Source organism: Pimephales promelas, chromosome 15 (assembly GCF_988280905.1).
Source record: "Pimephales promelas chromosome 15, fPimPro1.hap1.1, whole genome shotgun sequence".
NCBI classification, from domain to species: domain Eukaryota; kingdom Metazoa; phylum Chordata; class Actinopteri; order Cypriniformes; family Leuciscidae; genus Pimephales; species Pimephales promelas.
In genome coordinates, this window is record NC_142783.1 from 7,139,827 (window position 1) to 7,166,212 (window position 26,386).

At 39.4% G+C, this 26,386-nt stretch overlaps 1 protein-coding gene across 3 annotated transcripts; it reads right to left on the minus strand.

Annotated features, from left to right (window-relative positions):
• Positions 1-598: 598 nt before the first annotated feature.
• On the minus strand, positions 599-26,374 carry filip1a (filamin A interacting protein 1a). Of its 3 annotated transcripts, none has more exons than XM_089120064.1 (7): positions 26,291-26,374; positions 25,916-26,019; positions 9,213-9,492; positions 6,867-7,043; positions 5,852-6,030; positions 2,579-5,246; positions 599-1,369 (listed from the first exon to the last, which is right to left on the minus strand). In XM_089120064.1, exons 1-7 carry the CDS (start codon positions 26,309-26,311, stop codon positions 1,160-1,162), a joined length of 3,639 nt encoding a protein of 1,212 aa, XP_088976190.1. In that variant the 5' UTR covers positions 26,312-26,374; the 3' UTR covers positions 599-1,159. The 3 variants fall into 3 exon arrangements, with proteins under 3 accessions (XP_088976190.1, XP_088976191.1, XP_039506924.2); XM_089120065.1 differs by having other exon boundaries at positions 26,151-26,352; XM_039650990.2 differs by lacking the exons at positions 25,916-26,019; positions 26,291-26,374 and adding an exon at positions 16,115-16,667.
• Between the last annotated feature and the right edge of the window lie 12 nt (positions 26,375-26,386).

Sequence of the window (26,386 nt, forward strand, 5' to 3'; positions counted from 1 at the left end):
TGTTTAATTAAAAGAATGTACACCACCATCTTGCTCTGACGAAAGTTACTTGAACGCACCTAACCACGACTCAAAAATATGAACTTTCCGCACTTACTGGCTGACTGTGTAAAGTCCCAAACATTTCACTAATGACTGTCTACAATAAGTAGCTTCATCAGAAGACCAAACACAGACCCACTGACTTCCCCTACAGGATATAGAGTAATGCACGGATGATGCTTACATATTTGTGTGGGCACAATGACAAAAAACAAGTTAGCATTATAGAACTTCCATCATCCTAAAGTCAATGGGTTTTTAGTGAAATGCCTGAAATAAGGTCTGTGGAGAACACAAGTTCAAGATATTATCTACAAAATAAAATACATCAGTAATACCTCCTTGTGATTTTTCTTAAAGGGATACTCCACTTTTTAAAAAAAATATTCTCATTTTACAACTCCCCCAGAGTTAAACAGTTGAGTTTTGCCCTTTTTTTCGAATCCATTCAGCTGATTTTCTGATATTTAGAAGAATATCTGTAACCAGACCATTTCTGGTCTCATTGACTACTCAATGAGACCAGAAACGGTCTGGTTACAGATATCCTTCTAAATATCAGAAAATCGGCTGAAGTGATTCGAAAACGGTAAAACTCTTTAACTCTGAGGGAGTTGTAAAATGAGCCTATTTCCAAAAAAAGCGGCGTATCCCTTTAAAGCTTGTACTATTACTTTAATAGGCGGTTGCTAAAAAGTGGCTAAATGGGACTATAGAGATTGTCAGACACATTGAATGTCATCACACCAAACAGCTAAACTCATCTGGTCACTACAAAAAAAACATGCAGGCATCATAAACCTTTGTTGGTCACAGAGCTTATTTTCTGTAGTAATCCAAAAGCCAATGGAGCAAGTCCTATTGTGTTTTTGTAGGGTGCTGCTGATACTAACTTCCAGGTTGGCCTGCGTATCATCACTGCAGCGCTCCATTGCCCTGCAGTAAAGGCTAACCTTTTGGCAAACATTGCTCCTTCCCCAGGTGGAGGGCAAGAAAAATCAGTGTCCTCCTTTGCATCTCTGCAACTCGTACCAATTGCAGAAAGTGGTAATTGAAAATAATTCCTTTTTTTGCTGTAGATTTAAATGTAAATGTGTTTATAATTTGTTCAGAGCCCTCAGCCTTTTCCTCCGGCCTGTAACGCTCCATTACTGACAGTGGATTTTTTAAGGTCAATGTTCATGGGCTGGATCTCTGCATTTGCTTCCACTTTAACTCCTGTGGAGATTCCCAAAGCTCCAAGCACAGCTTTACCCGTTTTCATCCCCCGGGACATTGGAATACGACTGAACCCCGACCGCGCTGATGGGGCATCCATGACAGGCTGCTGTTGAGTTACAGACACAGAAGAAACATGATTTAAAGGAAATATCTGTGACTTAATTTTTTAATAATGGTCAGGAAATCATATGCATCCACTGAGAGAGACAACAGCTACTGTACACTTCTCTAGACTAGAGAAACAATTCTGTCTTTCCTATTTTTCAATCCAAAATAGGGTTTTGAGAGCTTTACTGAGTAAACATGTAATGTAATCTCTGTTTCATTCTCACTTGTAGCCAGAGGGCACCTAGTAATAATCTTATGATGTTCTAGGAAATCTCTTATGTGGACAAACTAAGGCATCCAGCTTGCACTGTAACACATTGAGATGTTTTGACTGATGAAACATGAAAGTATATTTATAATGCAATGCTAATCGACTGTATCACTATACAGAATATTCTAAAATAATATAATTGCAGCCTCATCCTGTGACCTGAAGCACTTTACATTAAAGGCGATTTTCTCCATTTTTTTGCACCCTCAGATTCCAACAATAGCACCTCATTGCAGTACACAAGATCCAGGGGGCGGAGTCGGATCCAGATCTGGGGGGTGGAGTTGGGTAGGTTTAGGGGTGGGTTTAGGGATCAGGAGGTGGAGCTGGGTAGGTTTAGGTATATGTATGGTGGGAGGAGTTGGATCTGGATTCGACTCCTCCCCGTGGATTTCATGTTCTGCAGTGAGAACCATCTTGATTCCCAACGCATTCTCACCCCAAGGCGTCACCTTTGACCATGCTTTAATATTTGACGTTTTAGGCGCCCTTTAGCGTCACTTACATGACGCGATCCTACGGCGTCATCTAACTGACGCTAAAGGAAAGCGTCAGTTAGAGGACGCGGTTAGGTTTAGGTGTGGGGTGGGGGTAGGGTACACCCGATCCTAGGGCGTCATCTAACTGACGCTAAAGGGCGCCTAAAGCGTCAGATATTGAAGCATGTCCAAATGCTTCCCAAGGCGTCAGTTAAGTGACGCCTTGGGGGTGAGAATGGGCTGTGATTCCAGATTTTCAAATAGTTGTGTCTCGGCCAAATATTGTCCTATCCTAACAAACCATACATCAGTGGAAAGCAATTATTTATTCAGCTTTCAGATGATGTATAAATCTCAGATGAAAAAATGACCCATGTGACTGGTTTTGTGGTCCAGGGTCATATGTCAACCCTGAATAAGGTCTTTCTTGGCTTATTGTATTATATTAGACACTTACCACTGAGAGTGTAGGTCTGGCTGGTGCTTTAGTGACCTGCGTGATGGTGACGCTACTTATTGCTTTGCTGGATGTTGATTTGCTTGCAGTCACATGGTGTGGCGAGCGTAGCACAGTTCCAGTAGAAACCTCCTTACTCTCAGATGATACGGACATAGATTTGACCATGGCACCTGAGCCATGATCGTTGGTCTTCTTAAACTGTGCACCTGAGTGAATGTGAATCTTACTGTCTTCTGTGGAAATGACATTAGCATTTGACTTCTTGATGGGTGTGGGGACCATCCGTTTCTCAGGAGTCTCCCTAAACACAGCTCGACCTGTTATCATGTCCTCCTGGGATGCAGTGGATACGGGTGATTTGTCCAAAGAAGGAGACCTCGTGATCTCTGCACTCTTTACTCTTGAGATGGTTGCAAAGGTCATTGGAGATCGAACTCTTTCTGGGTTCTTTGTCTCTTTGGTTCGAACATTTGTAGGAATGATGGTTGTCTGAATTTCTTGTGACGATTTGGCGGAAGCTTGTTTTGTCAAGTCCTCTGAGTTGGCAATGCAAATGTGTAAAGTTGCCTCATTGTTGTGAGTATCTGGGATCACCTGAGAGTGCAATGGATGGTTATGCTTTTGGGACATGTTGACCTCAGAAGATGCAACCTCCCCACTGGTATCTGAAGATATTTCGGAAGCACTGCTGTCCTTCTTCCTCATCCAAGGAATCCAGGACTTCTTCACAGTAAAGTCACTGACTGTTGGAGGGTAGAGTTCACGGACTGTCGGTCTCTGCGCCGGCTTCTTTAAGCTCCTCTGCTGAAGACTACTCATGATCCGGTTCTCTTCTTGGACAGACTTCTTGATGAATGCAGCAGGAGTGTCAACGTCAGTTGTCCTATTTTCCACCGAATCGGTTTGTATTCCAGTCGATGTCATTGGTACATCCATCATTCGGCTTCCTTTGGTAATGGGCCGCAGAGTTCGGCTGTAGCGCTTGGTGACCTCTAATTCTTTGGTGAGGTTTAAAACTTCAGTGCTTATGCTCTTTTTCTTGTCCTCCTCTTCCAGAAACCTCTGTTGCAGAACAGAGTAATCAACCTGTAGCTGGGAAAGCTCATCTTCTTTGTTCATGAGCTCGTGAATTTTCTCCTTCAGGGCTTGCACATCTGCTTGAAGGTCTCTGGATTTGGCCTCCTCCATCATGAACCGAAGTCTCAGTTCAGCCTCCTGACAGCATACCTCTCCTCGCTCGATTGCCTTACTCGGCGCAGTTTGACTCCTTATTTCATGTACCTGCTGTGGGAGAAATCGCACCCTTTCTTTCTCAGTTGCTAACAACTCGTACTCTGGTTTGATCAGGTCTCCGTCAATAGCTTTAAGCTGCTGAAGACGGTTCTTCAACCGGTCAATCTCCAATGTCAACTCCTTGACTTTATTCTCATCTTTTCCATGTGCATTTGAGACACTCTGCAGTTCTTTCACCTTTTGAGCAGATTCCCTCTCTTCTTCGTTCATGGTCCCGTGCTTCATAATACCATGCAGATCTTTACATTTTTCTTCTGCTTTAGAAAGCTTTCCCGTTATTTCATCTCTCTCCTTTACAAGAGCTGCTATCTTCATCTCCATCTCTGATTTTAGTTTCAGACGCTTCTTGCTCTCCTCTATTAACCTCTCAGTAACCTCCATGACCTTCTCCTGCTCTGCCTTATAGAGTTGGTTCAGTTCATCTTTTAGCTTTTCCTCAGACCTAATTCTGTCTGCCATGTTCTTGTGCTCATTAACCATTATTACAGTAACTGATTTGAGTTTCAAAAGATCCTCTTTTAAATCCAATTCCTCCTTTTCCAGTTTCAGCTCGGACGACTCAAGCTCCTTAATGCGGATTTTAACGCCCACTAGTTCATCCGTTAGCTCTTTCGTCAGGCTTTTCTCTTTTTCCAAAGCTGCATGCAACTGGCCACATTCTGTCCTGCCCATATTGAAGGTCATCTCAAGTTTTTCTAGCTGTGTCATTCTCTGTTGCAGTTTTTCCACCTCTAGACTCAAGTCTTTATTGTGAGTCTCCTCAGCCAGAAGCATCTTCTTCAACTCATTGCACTTGTTCTCAGTTTTGGTGATCTCTTCGTCTTTACCCTCCATTTCTAGAATTCTTTTGCGTAAAGTCTCAAGTTCTGCAATCAAATTCGAGTTGCCACACTCGCCCTTTCTGATCTTGTCCCTCAACGCATGGAGCTCCTCTGCCGATTTCTGAAGAGCTTCATTCGTCTCTTCAAGCTCCTTGAGTTTGCGTAACAATTCCAATTGTTTCTGGGAAAGCTGCTGATGTTGAGATTCTTGGTCAGACAGTTTCACAGACATCTCCACTTGCTCTTTTGTGAACTTAGAAGTTTTTAGCTCCAGCTCAACCTCAAGATCCATGATCTTTTGCTTGTCTTCCTTTGCTTTTCTCTCGGCCTCATTTAGATTCTTCTCCTTTTCCTGGAGTTTTTGAAGAAGATCTTGTATTTTGTGACTCTGTTTGTTCATTTTCTCCAAGTGGAGTTCTCGCTCATCAACCATCATCAGTGCAAAGGACTTCAGCTTGACCAGCTCTCCAGATATTCTGTGCATACGCTTGGAAAATTCTTTTTCCTTGCGCATTTGGTATGCTTTTTCTTGTTTCAGCAACCGCTTTAACCTAGTGATAAATAACCAATAAGTATGACGGACTTCATTGCAATATCAATTACTTCATATGTAACACTTTACAATAAGATTACTTAGTTAAGATTAGTTAATGTATTAACTTACATGAAATAACCATTAGCAATTATACCATTATAATTGCCATCAGAAATTTTACGATAGCAAATATATATTTGTTGAACTCTGTTAATGTTAGTTAATAAAAAATACAGCTGTTCATTGTTTGGTCACAGTGCACTAACTAATGATAACATCATTTTAATAAAGTAGTAATAAATGTTTAAATTAACATCAACAAAGATTATTAAAAGTTTTATAAGTGTAGTTCATTGTTAGTTCATCCTAACTAATTACTAATGTTGACTAACGAACCTTATTGTAAAGTGTTACCACTTCATTGCATCTTCATTCATCAGAATAATTTGATTCAACAAATAATTATTCTGCAAAATAATTACTTTGAACTTCATAGTGCACAGATCATGTAGGTTTGCCATTTAAAAAAAAATTATATCAATATTGTGTTTATTTTATTATTTTATTTTATTTTATTTTACATGTGCAATTCAACCATCAGTTTTGTTCCCTGCCATATACCTCTCTCGTTCCTGCTCCAGGAGGTTGGTGAAGTCATCGCTCTTGTTCATATAATCCACATGTTTGCGTTTCTCACTATCCAGCTCGTAGACAGTGCGCCGGTGGCTTTTCTCTGCCAGCAAGAGCTGTTCCAGCATACGGCGGTATGAGTCCTTGTGCTTATCCCGCAATCTGTCCAGCTTTGACACAGAGTAAAAACACAATTACTTTATTACTAGCCAACAGAGAGTTAAATGCATGCAAACCCTTCTAATTTGATGCATTTAAAGAGATCGATCATCCAAAAAAGAATATTCTGTCATCATTTACTCACCAGCATGGAAGCTTGTTTTCGCCACAGAATAAAATATTTAAAAAGATAATTGTGACTTTTTATCTCACAATTTTGAGTTTACTTTACAAATCGCAATTGTGATTTTATATCACGCAGTTCTGACTTAATAACACACAACTGAGTTTATATCACTCAAGTCTGACTTTATAACACACAACTGAGTTTATATCACTCAAGTCTGACTTTATAACACACAACTGCCAGTTTATATCACTCAAGTCTGACTTTATAACACACAACTGCGAGTTTCTATCACTCAATTCTGACTATAACAGACAACTGTGAGTTCATAACACTCAATTCTGACTTTATAAAACACAACTGTGAGTTTATTTCATTCAATTGTGACTTCATAACACAACTGTGAGTTTATATCACTTAATTCTGACTTTATAACAGACAACTGTGAGTTCATATCACTCAATTCTTGCACCTTATAACACACAACGTGAGTTTATATCACTCAATTCTGACTTTATAACACACAACTCCGAGTTTATATCAGAATTGTGAGATCTAAACTTGCAATTGTTCGAAAAAAAAGTCAGAATTGTGAGATAAAAAGTCACTTTTTTATTTTTTATTCTATGGTGGAAACCAGCTTCCATTCCCTTGTTCAAACCATGACAGAATTTTCCTTATTGCGTGACCTCACTGTTATTCTTTTCTCTGTGTGTATACCTCTGCCATTGTCTTATCATACACATTCTCGTGTTGTGCGTGGTTGTAGCTGAGCGTCCGGTCTCTCTGCAGGGCTTGTAGGGGTCTGGTCGGCCCCGAAGAGCCATAACGGGACTCCAGCTCTTCTGGGTGACCCAACAGCACAGACCTCAGTAGATGGATCACATCTTCTCGTGCCTGGGTAGCAAGTAAAAATCATAAATGCGTTGGGATATTATTGAGGGTGCAAATTACAGGAAGGTCTGACCAGCCTAAAATTCCTTTATTTATTTATTTATTTATTTATTTATCATATTCTCAAAATGCATTTATTCAAATGGTTTAGAATCAGCATAAATCTGTTCACTGTGAAAACAATTGCATGTATTTAGTTTAAATAAAAAGTATGAACATGATTAACATATATGGCTAGCTGTGGACCAAGTAATATTGACTTAGTTAAAATGTATGAGATTGAAACAAATTGTTTTTTTCTTTTTAAATAAACGTAAACCTAATTATTGTGCATAAAAAAAAAACGTTTAATTTATGCACTGTGTGACTGACAAATATGCATAATTTTAATATTAAGTTTGTTAAAACGCTGTAATTTTCATATTACGAGTAGGCTAGGTTAATTTCTCGACCCACATACATCTTGATTTGACCATAGGGTTTAAATGTGAAATTATTTTTGAATTTGGAGCTTTCTAGACTGAGAAAAGACAGAAAATGTATGTTTGGCTTAGACAACAACTCCCAGAATGCACCGGCTTTGCTGCCCTAGGAGGCCACGCCTACCGGTAACAGAGCGCAGTATTAAACAACAAGTCTAGACTACTAGTGAGTCTCCGTGATGAGTCTGCCTGAAAATGTGTTTCGAGATCATGTAAACACTATATTCAGATTCACCAATCGGAATGAATTCAGTTAGATTTAAACAAAAGGTGTGCATGTAAACAATGAATGGCGACTAAAGAAAGCAAAAGCTGAATCCCGGATATCGATGGCCGAACATCTCCGGGAAAAAGAGGATGATAACCCCTACTACTCAGCTTTCTCCACAGAACAAGAGCCGGCTAGCTTAGCTTCCAAAAAAAGATGGCTGACACTATGTGTTCATTCTGTGAGTGGGATTCCTCTATGGGCGGGATGAGAACATGCGGGACAGCTCCCGCATGTCAGCTCAATGCCATGCTCAAAATTGCTTAAATCACCTTTCTTTCATTCTGACATTCAGTTTGGAGTTCATGAGGTTGTCTTGAGCAGGACCACATCCCTAAATGCATTGAAGCAACTGCCATGGGATTGGTTGATTAGATAATTGCATTAATGAGAAATTGAACAGGTGTTCCTAATAATCCTTTAGGTGAATGCATGTATTAATCATGTTGATAACAACAATGCTGATATTTGTAAATACAAATATTGCATATTAATCATGTAAATTTCCTGCACCTGTCGTCCAAATGAGGTCCAAAAAATTACCCAGTTCAAAGGTCAAATGTTGAACTTCAACATGACGTCCAAGTTGGGTCATGGTTGGACGTCCAAATAGTGGTTGGACGTAGAATAGATGTAAACTGGAAAACGTTTGTTCATAAATTTGAGAGAACATCATCAGAACAATAGCCAAAGATGGACTCAGGCATAGGCGAGAACGGCCCCTCAATAAATATAAACAACCAAATAATTTAGCTGGACTCACACCAGATGGCGCCAGACTCATGAACACCAGACTGGATGGGGCACCTCAAAACTGAACACTATTGTGTTTTTTTTTTTTTTTTTTTTTTTTTTTTAATTAAAAAAATTAATAAACATTTTCATCAAGATATAAATGGCTTGCTGTTGAACGATTCTATATTGTATTTTGAAAAAGCACATGAAATTTCTGGAAGTGTGTTAAACTCAAACCAGAAAAAGACCAAATGACCAATAATCCCCTTCTTTACAGTAGAAACAACGGGGAAAACGGTATAACTATGAAAATGATATTACACATGACTTGTGATATTTAGAAGAATATCAGTAACCAGACAGTTTCTGGTCTCATTGACTTCCATAGTAGGAAAAAAATATACTATGGAAGTCAATGAGACCAGAAACTGTCTGGTTACTGATATTCTACTAAATGTCAAAAAATTCAGCTGAATACATTCGAAAATGGTAAAACCCAATTATTTAACTCTGGGGGAGTGGTAAAATGAGCCTATTTCCAAAAAAAAAAAAAAAACTTTATCCCTTTAACACATTAAAACATTGACATAATAAACATCTCTCATCTGAACCAAAGTTAAAGTTGCACAGATAAACACAAACAGGTTGTGATGATAGATACTTATTCATCTTTGAATAACTTTTCACCTGAATCTCTCCTTCCATGATCCCGAGCAGTTTCAGTAGGTTGTCTTTGGACAGATCTCTCAGCCCAAACATTTGGTCGTCATTCTGTGCGGATTTATCATCATTATCAGCCTCGATTTTCTCGTCATCATCCATGTGTTTAACCTTGATAGCCTTTTCTGTCTCCAGTATTTTCCCCTCGTCTTCTTCCTGGACGTCATGTGAAGTTTGCGTGACATGCTGATCTTCATTAACTGTGCCGTCATCATCCTCTGTATTGTCTTTGGACCTCATTTTCCTCCTGAGGGAAGAAACAGATTTTATTGCTTTCCAGTGCTGACTCTGTATTTACAGTTCCAAAGCAACTCTAGTCCATGTACTGTAGATCATTTTGAAATATGAAAATTATTATGGACCAGTTTATTGAACCTTTAGACAATATATATATATATATATATATATATATATATATATTTTAAACCCAAAAGTTGTGCGTTTTTTGAGTATCAAACATTTGATACATCCGGCTTTTATGGCTCATATAATATACTCGTATACTGTACCATATACAGGTTTTACAGGTTTTGGACTGTTTTAGTATGAGTTTGAAATCAACATCCATGGGTGCTATTGAACTTTTGACTCAAATTCTGATAGTAGATTTATAGCCCTTGTGATAAACCATGTGATAACTATAGTCTCCATATCTCTCCCCTGTTGATAAATGATAAATAAAAACTGTATGTGAAAAAACACTCTAAGCTGAACACAAACTCTATTCAAGAGGAGCAAACAAAAAATACAAATAAAATAAAGACAATTTAATGGTGTTGTAAGAAATACTGATTTGGTGCTCTTTTCATGTTTAGATCCATTTGAGAAATAGACATGGCTCAGAATAACTGCTGTTTATACAATGCTGGGTGTATTAAATATCTGGATCAACCTTCAAAGTCAAGAGAGGACAAACTAAATGGTTTTCAAACCAGTGTTCATGCCATTTTGAGTGTGTAAATGAAATTGAAGAATGCTTAAAAGTAACGATTCAAGCTGTTTTTTATTTCCATCATTTTTAATCCACATCGTGGAGCGAATGTCTATCTAAATGGCTTGTAAAATGTCTCTTGTGACAGTTGTTGCATTTTAATCCAGTGGAACAAATTATGTTAGAAGAATGGATTTATGAACAATTCATTCTGCTTGTGTTTATAAAAGTGAAAAGAACCAATCTATCATCAGTAGTTTAGCTGTTTTGTTGAGAAAAGACTATCTAATATGTAATGTTGTCATTCTATACATGTGTGGTACTGTTATTGCATGGCTTAAAGGGGTATAACATTGCATTTTTTTATTTTATAATATTTCCTGAGATGCACTTACAATGTTAGTAAAATTTGTACATCAAAAGCAGTCGTAACATAGAAATAAAGGTCATTTCTACTAGAGGTGTAGAGTCCATTGGTCAGAAAGTAAAAGTCCTGCCATATTGCACACATTAACTCAGCCAGCTGATTTCAAAAAGCATTTTCTTGAGTATGCAGGTGTTGATGCATAGTTGCACATCACCCTCTACAGTGGACTCCATTATCATCCTACACGGCCCCAGAGTGTCGCTATTGAATGTGGATTTATTTCTCCAAACCAAGATGAAATGTCATAAATGCCTTGCTCTGGAATATCCATCCATGCCTTCTATAGGAGACTCTTGCAGGTTAAAACATGTTGTATTATATGTACAGCTATATTTCAGCTACAAATTCAAGTGTTACTTTTAATGTGTTACTTTACTCATTACATCAGAAAGTAATCTGATTACATAATGCATGATACTTTTAATGTGTTACTTTACTCGTTACATCAGAAAGTAATCTGATTACATAATGCATGATACTTTTAATTTGTTACTTTACTCATTACATAAGAAAGTAATCTGATTACATAATGCACGATACTTTTAATGTTACTTTACTCATTACATCAGAAAGTAATCTGATTGCATAATGCAGGATACTTTTAATGTGTTACTTTACTCATTACATAGAGAAAGTAATCTGATTACATAATGCACGTTACTTTTAATGTGTTACTTTACTCGTTACATCAGAAAGTAATCTGATTACATAATGCATGATACTTTTAATGTGTTACTTTACTCATTACATCAGAAAGTAATCTGATTGCATAATGCAGAATACTTTTAATGTGTTACTTTACTCATTACATAGAGAAAGTAATCTGATTACATAATGCACGTTACTTTTAATGTGTTACTTTACTCGTTACATCAGAAAGTAATCTGATTACATAATGCATGATACTTTTAATGTGTTACTTTACTCATTACATCAGAAAGTAATCTGATTGCATAATGCAGAATACTTTTAATGTGTTACTTTACTCATTACATAGAGAAAGTAATCTGATTACATAATGCACGTTACTTTTAATGTGTTACTTTACTCATTACATAAGAAAGTAATCTGATTACATAATGCACGATACTTTTAATGTGTTACTTTACTCATTACATCAGAAAGTAATCTGATTGCATAATGCACGATACTTTTAATGTGTTACTTTACTCAATACATCAGCAAGTAATCTGATTACATAATGCAAATCACTTTTAATGTTACTTTACTCATTACATCAGAAAGTAATCTGATTACATAATGCACGATACTTTTATTGTGTTACTTTACTCATTACATAGAGAAAGTAATCTGATTACATAATGCACATTACTTTTAATGTGTTACTTTACTCATTACATAAGAAAGTAATCTGATTACATAATGCAAAATACTTTTAATGTGTTACTTTACTCATTACATCAGAAAGTAATCTGATTACATAATGCACAATACTTTTTAATGTGTTACTTTACTCATTACATAAGAAAGTAATCTGATTACATAATCCACAATGCATTTAATGTGTTACTTTACTCATTACATCAGAAAGTAATCTGATTGCAATTGTGATTGCGATTGCAATAATTTAAGCATATTGTATATTTGGCTTCCACATGATTTTGTATAATTTTATTCATTGGTTTTTTAACACAGTATTGCTGTTATTACGGTACACTGTAAAAAAATCGTGATTTGTAACGGTAAAAGACTGTAAAAATGCTACAGTGCAAAACTGTTAATTTGGTAAACAGAAAGTTTCCTTACCATACGTTAAATAACTGTGATAGATCTAATGGCACATTTAATGTAATTTTACTGTAAAATACCGTTAAAATTACAGTAGTTTTTCACTCAGCTCGCTTTTCGTTCAGTTTTCCATATGCTGATTTCACACAGCTGCCATTTTGAAATCGAAAGTGAGGCTCCGGTGGGAAGAATCCCGGAAGTACAGATAGACAACAATCCGCAATTTAAACTATTAGATTTAGTTTTCCAATATAGGATATGTATATAGATTGTTCCTAATTCTTTTTTTTTAATGTTCTGAATATATATTTAAAAAATGTATTCATAAATTTCACTGTATAGTCTAAACTATGAAAGAAATGTATGTACATTTTTAGAATAACAAATTTGTACATTAAACACACAACCATACGCCATCACATTCATGACTCTCCTATGATTTATAGCGTCTTTCGGTTTTCTTTGCACCGGAGCCATTTCAAAATGACGGTTGCGTGAAACCAGCGTTTTGCAGACAGTACCGCCACAAATAGTAACCGGTCGTCATAGCAACGCCTAGACTTTCTCTGGCGACACCTTTCGTTCCTCGTTGCTCTTTCAATCTCTCGCAGGATCCTCTCTTCGGCCACCAGGAACAGGTACAACTTTTACACAGTGGAAAACCAAACAAAGGCGAGGCGAGCCGAGCCGAGTCAAGTCGAGCTGGGACTGTGTAGTGGAAAAGCACCAGTGACATTTTGTGTTGGGGGGGGAGAGGGGAATTCAAACATTAGGGAAGAACCAGTTTGCAGATTTTAAAGGGACAAATGTGCCCATGGGAACATCCCTGTTTTTTTGCTGAGCTGGTGGTGTTATTGGCTCCTAATTTGGTCTGCTTTTGAAGATAACCAAGAGACACAGCTGGTACCAGCAGCTGTCCAAAATCCAGATTCCTGTGCTGCCAATGAAGAAATGAAAGGTTTTAGTGGACATGATGGGTCCAATGTGTCTAAATAAGGGCTAGGAGAGTCATGGCATGTGCACTTGTGGCTTTGGCTAGAGTCAAGACATGGAGTCTGCACACTAAAGGCCTTACACTGAAGGTTCACATTTATGCTCCTGGCCACTTTAAAAGGTGTCCATGTAAGCGCTATAAACAAACTAATACCAATATAAAATAGAAAAGAAAAATAACTTTACAGGTAACAATACACACAACCTGTTTCAAGGACACTTTTTTAGAGAGAAGGAAAAAAGGTCAAAGTCTGTAATAGTATTTTATCATCAGCTCTGATAACAGTAAAACAGACATTACAAGCACACAATCTCATGTACGTTTTATGATTCTCTTTGATATATTTTTATAATTTGCGATCTATATCTATTACGCATGAGTAAATATTACCCAGTTCATCTTACTGTATACAGTCATCAGCTTCTATTTATATCAGCCATCCATAACTTATGTTCAGTCGGAGCAGTTGTCTTATTGGATTTCAGCTTGTAGTATGTTACTCACAAATACTCAAACTGATCTTATTGGGAAATCATTTCTATAAGATTCTATAAATCTCACTTTTTATTTTGTGCAATGATCATTCAACACCCATTATATTTAAAATGTGTATATTCAAAAATTGTCAGTAATAAAATCACTATTTAACAAAATTTCAATAAACGATGAACAGTGCAGTGTATCACAATGTCCACAATAATACTGAACTGAATCGTTTTCAACATTGATAATAATCAGAAATGTTTCTTGACCATCAAATCATCATATTAGAATGATTTCTGGAGGATCACGTGACACTGAAAACTGGAGTAATGATGCTGAAAATTCAGCTTTGATCACAGGAATAAATTAGATTTTAAAATATATTTACATATAGAAAACAATTCTTTTAAATTGCTAATTTACATCAGCTAATGTGCCTACATTGCTACACATGATACCCATTAAAACAGGTTACATTCTACTGTAACATCATAAGTAAATCAAAACCAACACCTCTGGTTACATGACATCAGTGGATAGCTCTTTAAAAAGCCATTCCAAGGGGGTGATTTTGAAGTTCAACTGCGAGCCGCAGTATTAATAGGAGCCGTAAACGACACCTGGATGAGGCGGTGATAATATACAGTAGCCTACATAGTCAATAGGCCAAACATGATTTCCATTGCACGAGAGTAGATGTTAAAACATGCTAATTTGTGCTCGGCTTTCGCCAAGATAAGAAAACGCTAAGACGTAGCTTTACAGTAAACTAAGTTATGCTTCTCCATCCATTTACGCTTCTTTCCATATAGTGATGTGACTCCCCTTATGTCTGCTGTGTAGCCTACTTGGAGCGTCAGCACACACGACGGCTGCAACTACAGTATGGTCTCCCAAGTGAACTAACACAACAACCGTCTGGATTGAGCCGAATAGGGGACATCTCTAGGGTCTTCAAGTGGGCACCTTCCGTCCTCAGTGTTTCATCGACTAGCCCACGACACCTCAAGAGGGCTCAACACTCTGGCGTCCCAGAGTCACCCCCCTCCGTCCCCCACTCAACTACTGACCTTTAACTTGACCAGAGACAACCATACATCCAGAATCGCAGAAACCCGCACACCAAGAACCGACACCACAATAGTCCTCAAAATAATAAAATCCTAAAAATATTGCAAAAAGTTCCTTTCCAATCACAACTATTAAAAAACGACCAAAGGTGGGAGTTCACTGCTGTGAGAATTGCTGAGCACTTTTTTATGCTGTCACACAAAGAATTTTTTTAATGGTAAAATTAAAATTGTAAAAAGCCAAAAACATGTTATATTGACCAACATTAAAGAGAAAGTTCACCCAAAAATGAAAATGTTGTCATCATTTATTCACCATCATGTCGTTCCAAACCTGTATTCTACAGGGCTATAAATCTACTATCAGAATTTGAGTCAAAAGTTGAATAGCACGCATGGATGTTGATTTCAAACTCATACTAAAAGTTTCTTTTGAGTTTCTTCTGTTAAACAAAAGAAGATATTTTGAAGAATGTTGTTAAATAGGTGATGGCACCCATTAATATTTTTCCCAACTATGGAAATCAATGGTTACCATCAACTGTTTGATTACCAATACTGTTTAAAATATCTTCTTTTGTGTTTAACAGAAGAAAGAAACTCATACAGGTTTGGAACAACAGTTTTTGGTTAACTATACCTTTAGCTAACATTTTGGCTTTTGTGTAGCCTATATTTGAAAAAACATTGATTTTGAAGTATGATCTGGTCTTATAATAAACCATTTTCATATTTTTGGTTAATAAAAAAATTATTTAAAAGGCTATATACATATATCATAAAAAAATATATTATTTGAGAAAAACTAATACATTTGGTTGTAACAAATTAGAATGTTATAATAAGTTAGACCACAGGATCATTTTTATTTATTTTTTTCAGTGTATGCATTTGCAGGACATACTTTTCAAATATGTTCATTTATGCCTAAACTATTTCAACTAGAAATCTGATTCTTCCATGCAGTCACATGATATATAGCTTTAACTTGCATTTTACAAATTTTCAAATTTAAGAAAAACTTAAATTTGATGCAAATATGCAACTATTGCATTTGCCTGAAATGTGTTAAAGTCTAAAACGCACTGCACAATACGCGACTCTTATGTGGCAATCTTTAGTAAATTATTAATAAAGTGGTGGATAGAAATTGGTGCGATCCCATAGAACAAGAACACACATGCTCTCTGAATGAAACATGAATTAAACACTTACCCACATTAGTCCCAAAGCCAAAGTACATTCCTACAGTATGTTCTCCAGGTTAGACGATTCTTCTAAAAGTGAAACCCATTATCCAAAAATCTTTCCTCTGTAAGATAGTGCTATGAGAATCAGGTGCTTCAAACCATGAGGCAACAAGTGAAAGAAAGCATGACTGAATGCAAGTCGTTATAGGGCTGTAAAATCAATGAGTCTCAAACAATGAAGTTGTTATTCTATTCCAGGGACAAGAGGAGCGCATGCTTCCTCTATCAGTGATTGTGTGCAGCTCCACCACGCTGCTAAGCTATATATAAACCTCTCCGCTTACTCAGTTGTAGCCATTAGGGTGTGAGAGTGACTTTAGGCTCTCAGAAGTGACAGCTGAGCCCTCCGATTCTCACATCAGAGAACGATCAGGCCTGTTACTCCACCCACATGCAGTCCAGGAACTGCTGCGACAAGACATGAGCTCTGAACAAATGGAGAATTTGTCCTAATGGATTCAGCTGAGAGTTGCATGTTGCATGTTGCTTTGCAGTATCAAATAAATTACCACAAAACACATTTTCTGTCCATTATTATTATTAATTGCAACTAGTAAAGAAAAGTGCATCAAAGTGTACCTTTAATGTTGGCATGACAGATAAAGTAAAAAAGCCTTAAAGGTTCTATAAGCGGTGCTGGGCCAAAACATTTTTTGTCACATACATTAAACGTCTCCTCACTATCGGCTAGCTGCCTGTCCCCTAAACACACTGTAAAAAAACGCGGTCTCTGTAGACACCACAGGCTCCACAAACGGCAAAAACAATCATGTCTCACCCGGACCACGAAACCTAACAAACAGTGTTCCAGCCAATCACTGGCAAGAAGTATTTGAGGGTGGGTCTGGGGGGTTAGTGCGCGTGCACATGAAGGGTGTGTGTGTGTGAAGGAGAGCAGCGAAGCATCAGAGGGAAGTTTGAAAAATTACCGACACACGACCAAAGAGACGTCGTTCTGAAGAACAAATTAAAAAGAAGATGGAGTCGGATAAAGAATGTGCGAAGTTCCGAATTTACATCGGTAGCAAAGCTTTTGAACGATGGCAAGAACTCCGGCGGCAGAAGGCATCCAGTCCGACATTCAGGTTGCTCTGTTTTTGCTTGACAGGTGGGTAACGTTAAATTGTTTTTTTTCTTCTAAATTGACGCTTATGTTCGCCAAACCCACACAAGGATATAATTAGCTAGAACTATGCACGTTCACAATTATTTCAGGAAGCACGGAAGGGAGGGGGAGGAGTTGAGATGCGGAGGAGGGAGGGTCTAGCTCCGATTTGTTTGAAAATATTCGAACGTCAACACCCAGGATCGCTTTGAGAACCTTTAAGGTTTTACAGGCCTTCAAAAAAAATCCTTTTTGATTCATTTGAATTATTTCTAAATTGTTAAAGCTAGCACAATGCGTTAGCATTTCAATGTTAACTTTTCTTTCAGCTTAACGTCTCTTTTCTCTCTTATTCTTTTTTTGGGTCCATCAAATAACTGTGGTAAGCCGGAATTAGTAAACAGACACAGTAAGCCATGGCATTTTCTTCTGTCATGGTCACTTGGACTGTCTGCCACGCCTTCTCTTACAGCGGTGAGGGTTTCACATGTGATAAATACAGGGAAATCGTCAGGCTGACAGAGAAGATTTCAGAAAGAGAGACACGCATCTAAACTTTAAAGGTGCATTGTGCAACATTTCATGTTAAAAATACCTGTGTTTCTAACCCATACATGCTTAAACAATTGCCTGATGGGCTGAATGAGCCCTTTTCTGATCACTGCAATTGCCTCTATAATCCTGTACAGTAAAATAAATAAGAGGGATTCAGGACGGAATTTGAGACTGGGTGTGACGTCATGCGCGTTCACGCTCACCTGGCTATGTCTGGCAGGTTTGTGTATTCGCCGCCATTCCCCGTATCAGCGAAGACAACTCGAGCGACAAAACTTTAATCAACTTTCCACAAAAGTAGAAGATGGACTCAAAGAGACCGGCTTGTAGTTCATTCCAAACCCCAACGCAAACTCCACGTGAGGCAAAGAAAATAAAACTTTTGTTTAGTGCAGGCATCGGAATAAGACGAGAGTCAACATCGGGAAGGCTTTCAGCAAATGGAGAGATCTCCGGGTCTGTTCTAGGGCTCAAACGGGATCCTATACGTAATAACTTGTATTGTTCATGAACGTGTTTCCATAATAATACAATTATAAGTGGATACAGTAAGCACATAAAACAGTTCAACATGGAGATAGATGGACACAAAAAACGTTTTCTACTCCCCCCGTTTTCCCCTTTCCGCTTCTTAATTACCTCATGCCTGACAATACACTCTTGCTCAATATCTTGACATTGCCATTCTGTTAAAGGGTTAGTTCACCCAAAAAGGAAAATTCTGTTAGTATTTACTCACCCTCATGTTGTTCCAAACCTCTATGTGTTTATTTGTTCTGCTGGACACAAAGGAAGATATTTGGAAGAATGTTTTAATCAAACAGATTGACTACCATAGTATGTATTTTTTCCTTTGTATGTATTTTTTACCCTTGCAAATGCTAAAAATAAACAGCGCTAGTTTTTGTATTACCAATCATGAATTAAAAATGTTAAGTTAGTTTTTGTGTGTATTGCATGTTCACTTTTTTCAACGAAACAGCCTAGGTCTCCCATCCCTCACAAACTCGCGGTCGATTACGTCATAATGATCGCCGCATTCCTCAGAACGTTTGGTGAGTATAATGAGTGCAGCGTAATTCTTCTTGTAGCGAGTCGGCGATTGTGTGAGTATGCATGGGTTTGGGATCTGAATTTTAATAATTTCACAATTTGTAGAAGAATCTGCTTAAACTGTGAAATTGTCATGATGTGGTTTTGTCTTTGTCTTTGTATTATTAGTGGTTCCCTGTCTATTGAGTTTTTCCAGGTGTTTCCAATTGTCCACGCCCCCTTGTTACCTTGTTAAGTTTGCTTGTCTGATTATTTAAGCCCTGTGTTTCTGTCTTAGTTGGTGAGTTGTTGAATGTGTGAGGTCGATGTTGTCGCTCCTGTGTCTGAGTCCTGTTCCTGAGTCTTTGTTAAATATGTAGTTTGTCTAAATAAAGCCTATACACTGCGTTTGGATCCAGCCTCCTTCCTGTGTTTCTGCCACATCACGGTACCGGCATCACAGAACAACTCACCTAAACATGGATCTAGCAGGTAGTAGCCAGAGCTCACTGAGCAAACTTTGCTCTATCTATCAGAATAATCGCTGCATCGAGGATTATGTGGAGGAATTCCTTTTGTACAGCCATCTCGTTCCGGATGTAGAAAATGCATTGAAGGACTGTTTCTGGAGTGGACTAGAGTTTAGACATTGGTTTAAATTTACCAGAGGAGGACCCCAGTTGGACCCTGGAGCAGTTCATTGATTTTGTCCTGCAGTTTTGTGGATCTCCCTTCACTGTTGGAGAGGTAGAGAGGGATGTTATCACGACCATCATGCCCGCTGAGCCCGCACCGCTGTTCCACGTCTCAGCAGAGCCTCCAGAGCCTCGTCACGTCTCAGCAGAGCTTCCAGAGCCTCGTCACGTCTCAGCAGAGCTTCCAGAGCCTCGTCACGTCTCAGCAGAGCTTCCAGAGCCTCGTCACGTCTCAGCAGAGCTTCCAGAGCCTCGTCACGTCTCAGCAGAGCTTCCAGAGCCTCGTCACGTCTCAGCAGAGCTTCCAGAGCCTCGTCACGTCTCAGCAGAGCTTCCAGAGCCTCGTCACGTCTCAGCAGAGCTTCCAGAGCCTCGTCACGTCTCAGCAGAGCCTCCAGAGCCTCGTCACGTCTCAGCAGAGCCTCCAGAGCCTCGTCACGTCTCAGCAGAGCCTCCAGAGCCTCGTCACGTCTCAGCAGAGCTTCCAGAGCCTCGCCACGTCTCAGCAGAGCTTCCAGAGCCGGCGCTGCAAATCAGCCACGTCCAGCTGGAGACTGTTTCTGAGCCGGTGCTTGCTCCAGCCTATGTCCCCGTAGCTACCCCCAAGAAAATTTTGGGGGGGGGCAGTAGGTCTCCGCCGTGGCCGCCCGAGGGGTCTTCACCGCCGTGGCCGCCCGAGGGGTCTTCACCGCCGTGGCCGCCCGAGGGGTCTTCACCGCCGTGGCCGCCCGAGGGGTCTTCACCGCCGTGGCCGCCCGAGGGGTCTTCACCTCCGTGGCCGCCCGAGGGGTCTTCAACGCCGTGGCCGCCCGAAAGGTCTTCACCGCCGTGGCCGTCTGAGGGACCTTCACTGTTGTGGATGCCCGAGGTTTCCACAGTTCCGCCCTGGTCACGTCCACAGCCTGCTCCGCCCTGGCCTTCGCCTGGTCCTGCTCCGCCCTGGCCTTCGCCTGGTCCTGCTCCGCCCTGGCCTTCGCCTGGTCCTGCTCCGCCCTGGCCTTCGCCTGGTCCTGCTCCGCCCTGGCCTTCGCCTGGTCCTGCTCCGCCCACGCTCCGCGGCCCAGGCTCGCCTTGGCTACCTCCTGGTCCCGTTCCCCTGCACGGGCCTGGCCCTCCGTCCCTCCCCCAGACCGCCTCCGCTTCACCGCCCACCGGAACTTTTTTGTTTTTAAGGGCGTCAGGAGCCGCCCATAGGGGAGGGGCTCTGTCATGATGTGGTTTTGTCTTTGTCTTTGTATTATTAGTGGTTCCCTGTCTATTGAGTTTTTCCAGGTGTTTCCAATTGTCCACGCCCCCTTGTTACCTTGTTAAGTTTGCTTGTCTGATTATTTAAGCCCTGTGTTTCTGTCTTAGTTGGTGAGTTGTTGAATGTGTGAGGTCGATGTTGTCGCTCCTGTGTCTGAGTCCTGTTCCTGAGTCTTTGTTAAATATGTAGTTTGTCTAAATAAAGCCTATACACTGCGTTTGGATCCAGCCTCCTTCCTGTGTTTCTGCCACATCACGGTACCGGCATCACAGAAATGTTAATGTCTCGATTTTCTGTAGCTACATTTAGATAAATAAATAGGCATGCTACACTGGTGGTTTGTGGGAAAATGAGAATCGGATCGACGTTGGACGAAAACACGGATCAACATCGGCAGAGCGTCTGACTTATAGAGACCTCCGCTATTATTATTGTGATAAATTACAAGTTTTCAGCAAGGTAAACTACAACATACAGTATATGCATATACTATATGACATGAAATTAATACAAAAGACTGTTCCAGGATAACAAAAATTAGGGGCTTTCAGATGTCACTTTTATTTTATGTACTAGATCTACTGTCATATTGTTTATAATACACATTTCCAGACACGTTCAGTACAGTAATGTTATTCCCTACGATCTTACTGTCACACTGAAATTGTTCAGGCTAGTTCACTAACCGTTTTCGTAATCATATTATCCTTTCACCTATGTTGAAATTGCTGATTGTGAAAGATACACGAATAGTTAGTGAAATGCCTTATGCTAGACAACACCACAAATGTATCGTTATCATGGTACGAGCATGGAGCATTAGTTTAACGTCAAGCTGGTAAAGGTAGCCTATTATTGTAACGTTGCAGTGGGAGTTTACATGAGTTTCCAGCATGTTGTGTCATGCTTTCTCTGGTGTGTTGAAAGTCTCAGTGTGGCCGTGTCCCATGAGTGCCCGCTCTTGTGTTGAGCACATGCAAGAGCACAAGGGCGCTTTTGTAAAAAAAATGGTTGCAATCTGAAACATCACCGATAGAGGCCGCTAAAAAATACATATAGCACCTTTAAATAAATCACACACAGTAAACAAAACCTTAACAAAAAAACTTTGCAATTTAGACGCGCAAACTGGGTGCCAGTGCCATGAGACGTAGTAGCCTACTTCACTTCACTTCACTTATCCCGTAGTCTTTTGGACCGTAAGGGCACCACTGAAGACTTGGCAACCAACTTCTTCCATTCCTCCCGGTTCTCTGCTTTCCGCACTGTGTCACTCAGCTCTAGACCTGTCCACTTTAGCTTAGACCTGTCCACTGCCCGTACCAGTTTAGCTTACATTTTTTTTTTTTACTGAAGATAGGAGATCTTCACATGACCCAATGGCACTCTCAATTCGGCCTTTCACTTCTACATTGGTGATGTGGTCTTTGTAGGCGATGCCAAGAAGTCTGCGGAAGCATCTCATCTCCACCGCCTGAATCCTTCTCTCGATATCGGCTGTCAACGTCCATGACTCGCATGTGTATAGGAATATTGACATGATCAGGGAACGCATCAACCTGATCTTTGAGCCAATGGCGATGTTATTGTCGTTCCAGATGACCTTCAATTTGTTAATGGCGGCCATGGTCTGTGCTATCAGAGTATTTCTGGTTTAGATCCTTCATCCGAAACGATGGCCCCCAGGTACTTAAAACTTTTAACATTCTCAAGCTTCTTATTGTTTATTTTGATCTCAGTTCTGATTCCTTTGGGGTTGTTGGTCATCAGCTTGGTTTTCTCTGCATTAATCTGCATGTTAAATGCTGCCGAGGCCACGTTAAGATGTTTCAAGATTGACGAGTTCCTGTTCTTTTCCAGCTAATCCATCGATGTCATCGGCAAAACGCAAGTTTGTAATCAACCTGCCTCCGATGCTGACTGTACCTTCATGATCTTCCAATGCGTTGGTCACAATTCGTTCTAAATAGATGTTAAAGAGAATGGGGGGAGAGCAGGTAGCCTTGGCGGACTCCGACTGTGGTTCAGAACCATTCTCCTATGGTGTTATTGTAGTAGACTGCACTGGTAGCCTTGTCATATAAGCGTTCTATTGTGTTGATCAGGTTGGCATTGATGTTATATAGTAGCCTACATGCTCGGACAAATTCGGCTTTAAGTTGTTCATCCTCGGATGCGGCGTCGCACGCGCTGTTACAAAAATATCAGTGCACACAGCCAAGCGAAATGGGGTATTGCACACCCAGCACATCATTTTTGCTGTGCCCAGCTTCGTGCTTGTGCGTATGTGTTGAATATAAACAAGGCTTTACTCTGTGTCAGCGTGCTCTGATCAGTAAAGGGGCACAGACCTCTCCCGAATCCTCTCCAGCCGTAGCAGCCTCCAAAGCACCACTAACTCCACTTTCGTTTCCCTCATATGCTGACATTAGTTTTTAAACTTTCTCTATGATAAAAAATGTTTGAAAAAATTATTTTAATAGCAAGGTTTTGGCGGTTATAGAGCTCTAATGACGGTGTTCAACTATAACCATCGGTCTCACGGTTATATAACAACCGTCACAACCCTACCTGTGATTGGCTACAATATTCAGCGCTGCAAAAACACGTTGTATATAAACCTTTGCGATTAGAAACCAGAGCTCACACACAAATACTCGCAGGACTGTTTGCAAGCAATTTTAAAAACCCATCGGATGTACACAAATTACACAAATGACCCATTTGGTGGCAAGGTGACAAGTTTGCATCTCTGATTCAGAATTTGGTGAGGGATGTCAAAGAAAAAAAAATGTCACATTATAAAAATATAAAATTCTTACAGGTTTGATTTACTGCTTTTTTCTTGTAATATTGGGGTGAAATGTATGGAAGCTTGTTTCTGTCTTGGAATAAAAAAAGTTAAATGTAATTGCGACTTTTTATTTCACAATTCTGACTTTTTTCTCAAAATTGTGTGATATAAAGTTGCAACTGCCAGTTATGAAGTCAGAACTGCATGATATAAAGTATTTTTCTCTCAGAATTGTCAGTTTATATCTCACGATTCTGACTTTATACAGTAACTCAATAAAACTCTTTATGACTTTATATCGCACAATTGTAAGAAAAAAGTCCAAATTTTGAGTTAAAAAGTTGCAATTGTCTTTTCAAAAATTTGATCCTGTGGCAGAAACAAACAAGGTTCCATGAAAATGTGACCAGTTTCATAAAAATAGACATTAAGTTAAGACTTTGACTTAAAGGGGTGGTAAAGTATGATTTCACTTTTCTAACTTTAGTTTTGTGTAATGTTGCTGTTTGAGCATAAACAACATTATCAAAGTTACAATGCTCAAAGTTCAAAGCAAAGGAAGATATTTGCTTTTAAAGAAAAGGACTACAACAAACGGCTGGTAGGAACTACACAGCATTCCTCCCGGGTTAGTGACGTCACCAACCCTAAAATGTTCATAAACCCTGCCCCCAGATTCATGTTGAGAAGAGGAAGAGTTGTTGTATAAGAGTACATTTGTGAGTCAGCTCAAACTTTAGCATTCATCTTTTCACATGCAATAGAAAGTCACTCTGTGTGCATCTCACAACAGTTCCTATATGAGCAATTTATTGAGAGTGAGGAGTCACGTGCCGATTTGGGCGGGGTCTGAGCCGGTCGGGCATGATGGTTGGAGACGCTATCGGTTGCCAGGGGCGACGCCTTCAGAACTTCATAGAGAGACAGCGCAGCATTTGTTTACATTTTAGCGATACCACGGCAGTTTCTTTGGAGGATATAGGGGGAAGAAGGTAGAGAAATGAAAGGGGTTCTATCGGGAGAGACAAAATATCAATGATGTCAGCTCCACATTCTCAATAGATTACATGACAGAATATCCTAATTGAAGATAGTTAACTCCACATCAGCAACATTAAATTCATCAACGGTCCCACTTTATATTAAGTGGCTTTAAGTACTATGTACTTACATTTAAAAATAAGAACAATGTACTTATTGTTCTCATTTTGTATGGTAAATCACTTTTGCTGCTAATGAGATGGGATACGGGTAGAGTTAGGGACAGGTGTGGTGGTATGGGTCGGTTTAAGGGTAGGTTAAAGTGTAAGGGATGGTCAGCTGTGTAATTACAGATGTAATTACATAAATGAATTACAGCTGTAATTACATGCTGGTATTTTTAAAATATAAGTACAATGTAAAAACATGTATGTACACAATAAGTCCACTGTATCAAATTATTAATTTCAATGCAAGTACATGGTACTTAAAGCCACTTAATATAAAGTGGGACCACTGACTCCGTTTTAACATTAAAGGAAGAACAGTTTCTGTCATTTTTTGTCTGTGTGAGGAAATCAGCTGCTAACACAGGAGCTCTTGAAACCCCACCCTCTGCAGCAGCTCATTTGCATTTAAAGGGCCAGACACAAAACTGTGTTTGTGCAAACCATCAGAAAGTGGCAACTTTAACATGCTAAAAAAAATTTCTGTGGGGTATTTTGTGCTAAAACTTCACACACACACACACACACACACACACACACACACACACACACACGCACACACACACACACACACACACGCACACACACACACACACACGCACACACACACACACACACACACACACACACACACACACACACACACACACACTGAGGACATCAGAGATTTATTTTACATCTTGTGAAAATGGCATTTTACCACCCCTTAAAGAACTAGTAAACCAACTATCAGTTAGTTAGGGCAAATTGAGACATACTTTTTGGTATCAAAGTAGACAAGTCTACGTTTTATGTAACAGACTTGTATGAAAAGTCTTAAAGAAAAAAAAATTGAATGACACGCTTGTAAGACTAGTCTTGGTGTTTTATGAAAGCAGCCCCAGGACATGGTTTCATGAGATTCACCTGTAACATGTCACCTTCAGGACATATTGCCAGGCCCGATCCACATCTCCATCAGAGCTGAAGGGCCTCATCATTATCATTGCATGCAGCTCAGGAAACTGGTTTACAATTAAGTTTATGGCTGTAATAAACCAAGTCAACTATTAGACCTGAGTCCCCTTTCTGTACTTCAGTGAAGTGGCATCATATTGTGAGTGCATACACAGATGTGTTCAGCTGTCGTACCTGTTGGCAAGCAAACAGAACGCCAGACCCAGTTTGAGATCGGCAGCTGACGGCTTCCCTGGGCGGTTTGCACAGGATGTGAAGTCCAGAACGTCATCCACAAGCTGAAAAAGACAACCAACTTCTATTTTACCTGACTTTAAACATAATAATTCAAGAAAGTGACAATTGAATCATTTGTAATGAAAGAATTCAACTATAACAGCACAGATTTATTAAAATATGCGACCACAACCTAAAAGTTTGGCCCATATTTTACTGTCCGTCACAAACATGTCCCAAACGACGCAAATGCCAAATTGTCCTGAAACTGATATAAAAATCACATATTTTATCATACATAAATATTTTCACAAATAAGCATCTTTACATTACCATTCCTTTCATAAAATACATAATAATATAATTGTGTAAGGGATTTATGTGTGGACTGTCGAGTGCACGCGCTTCATGTGTGATGTTTTTAATATA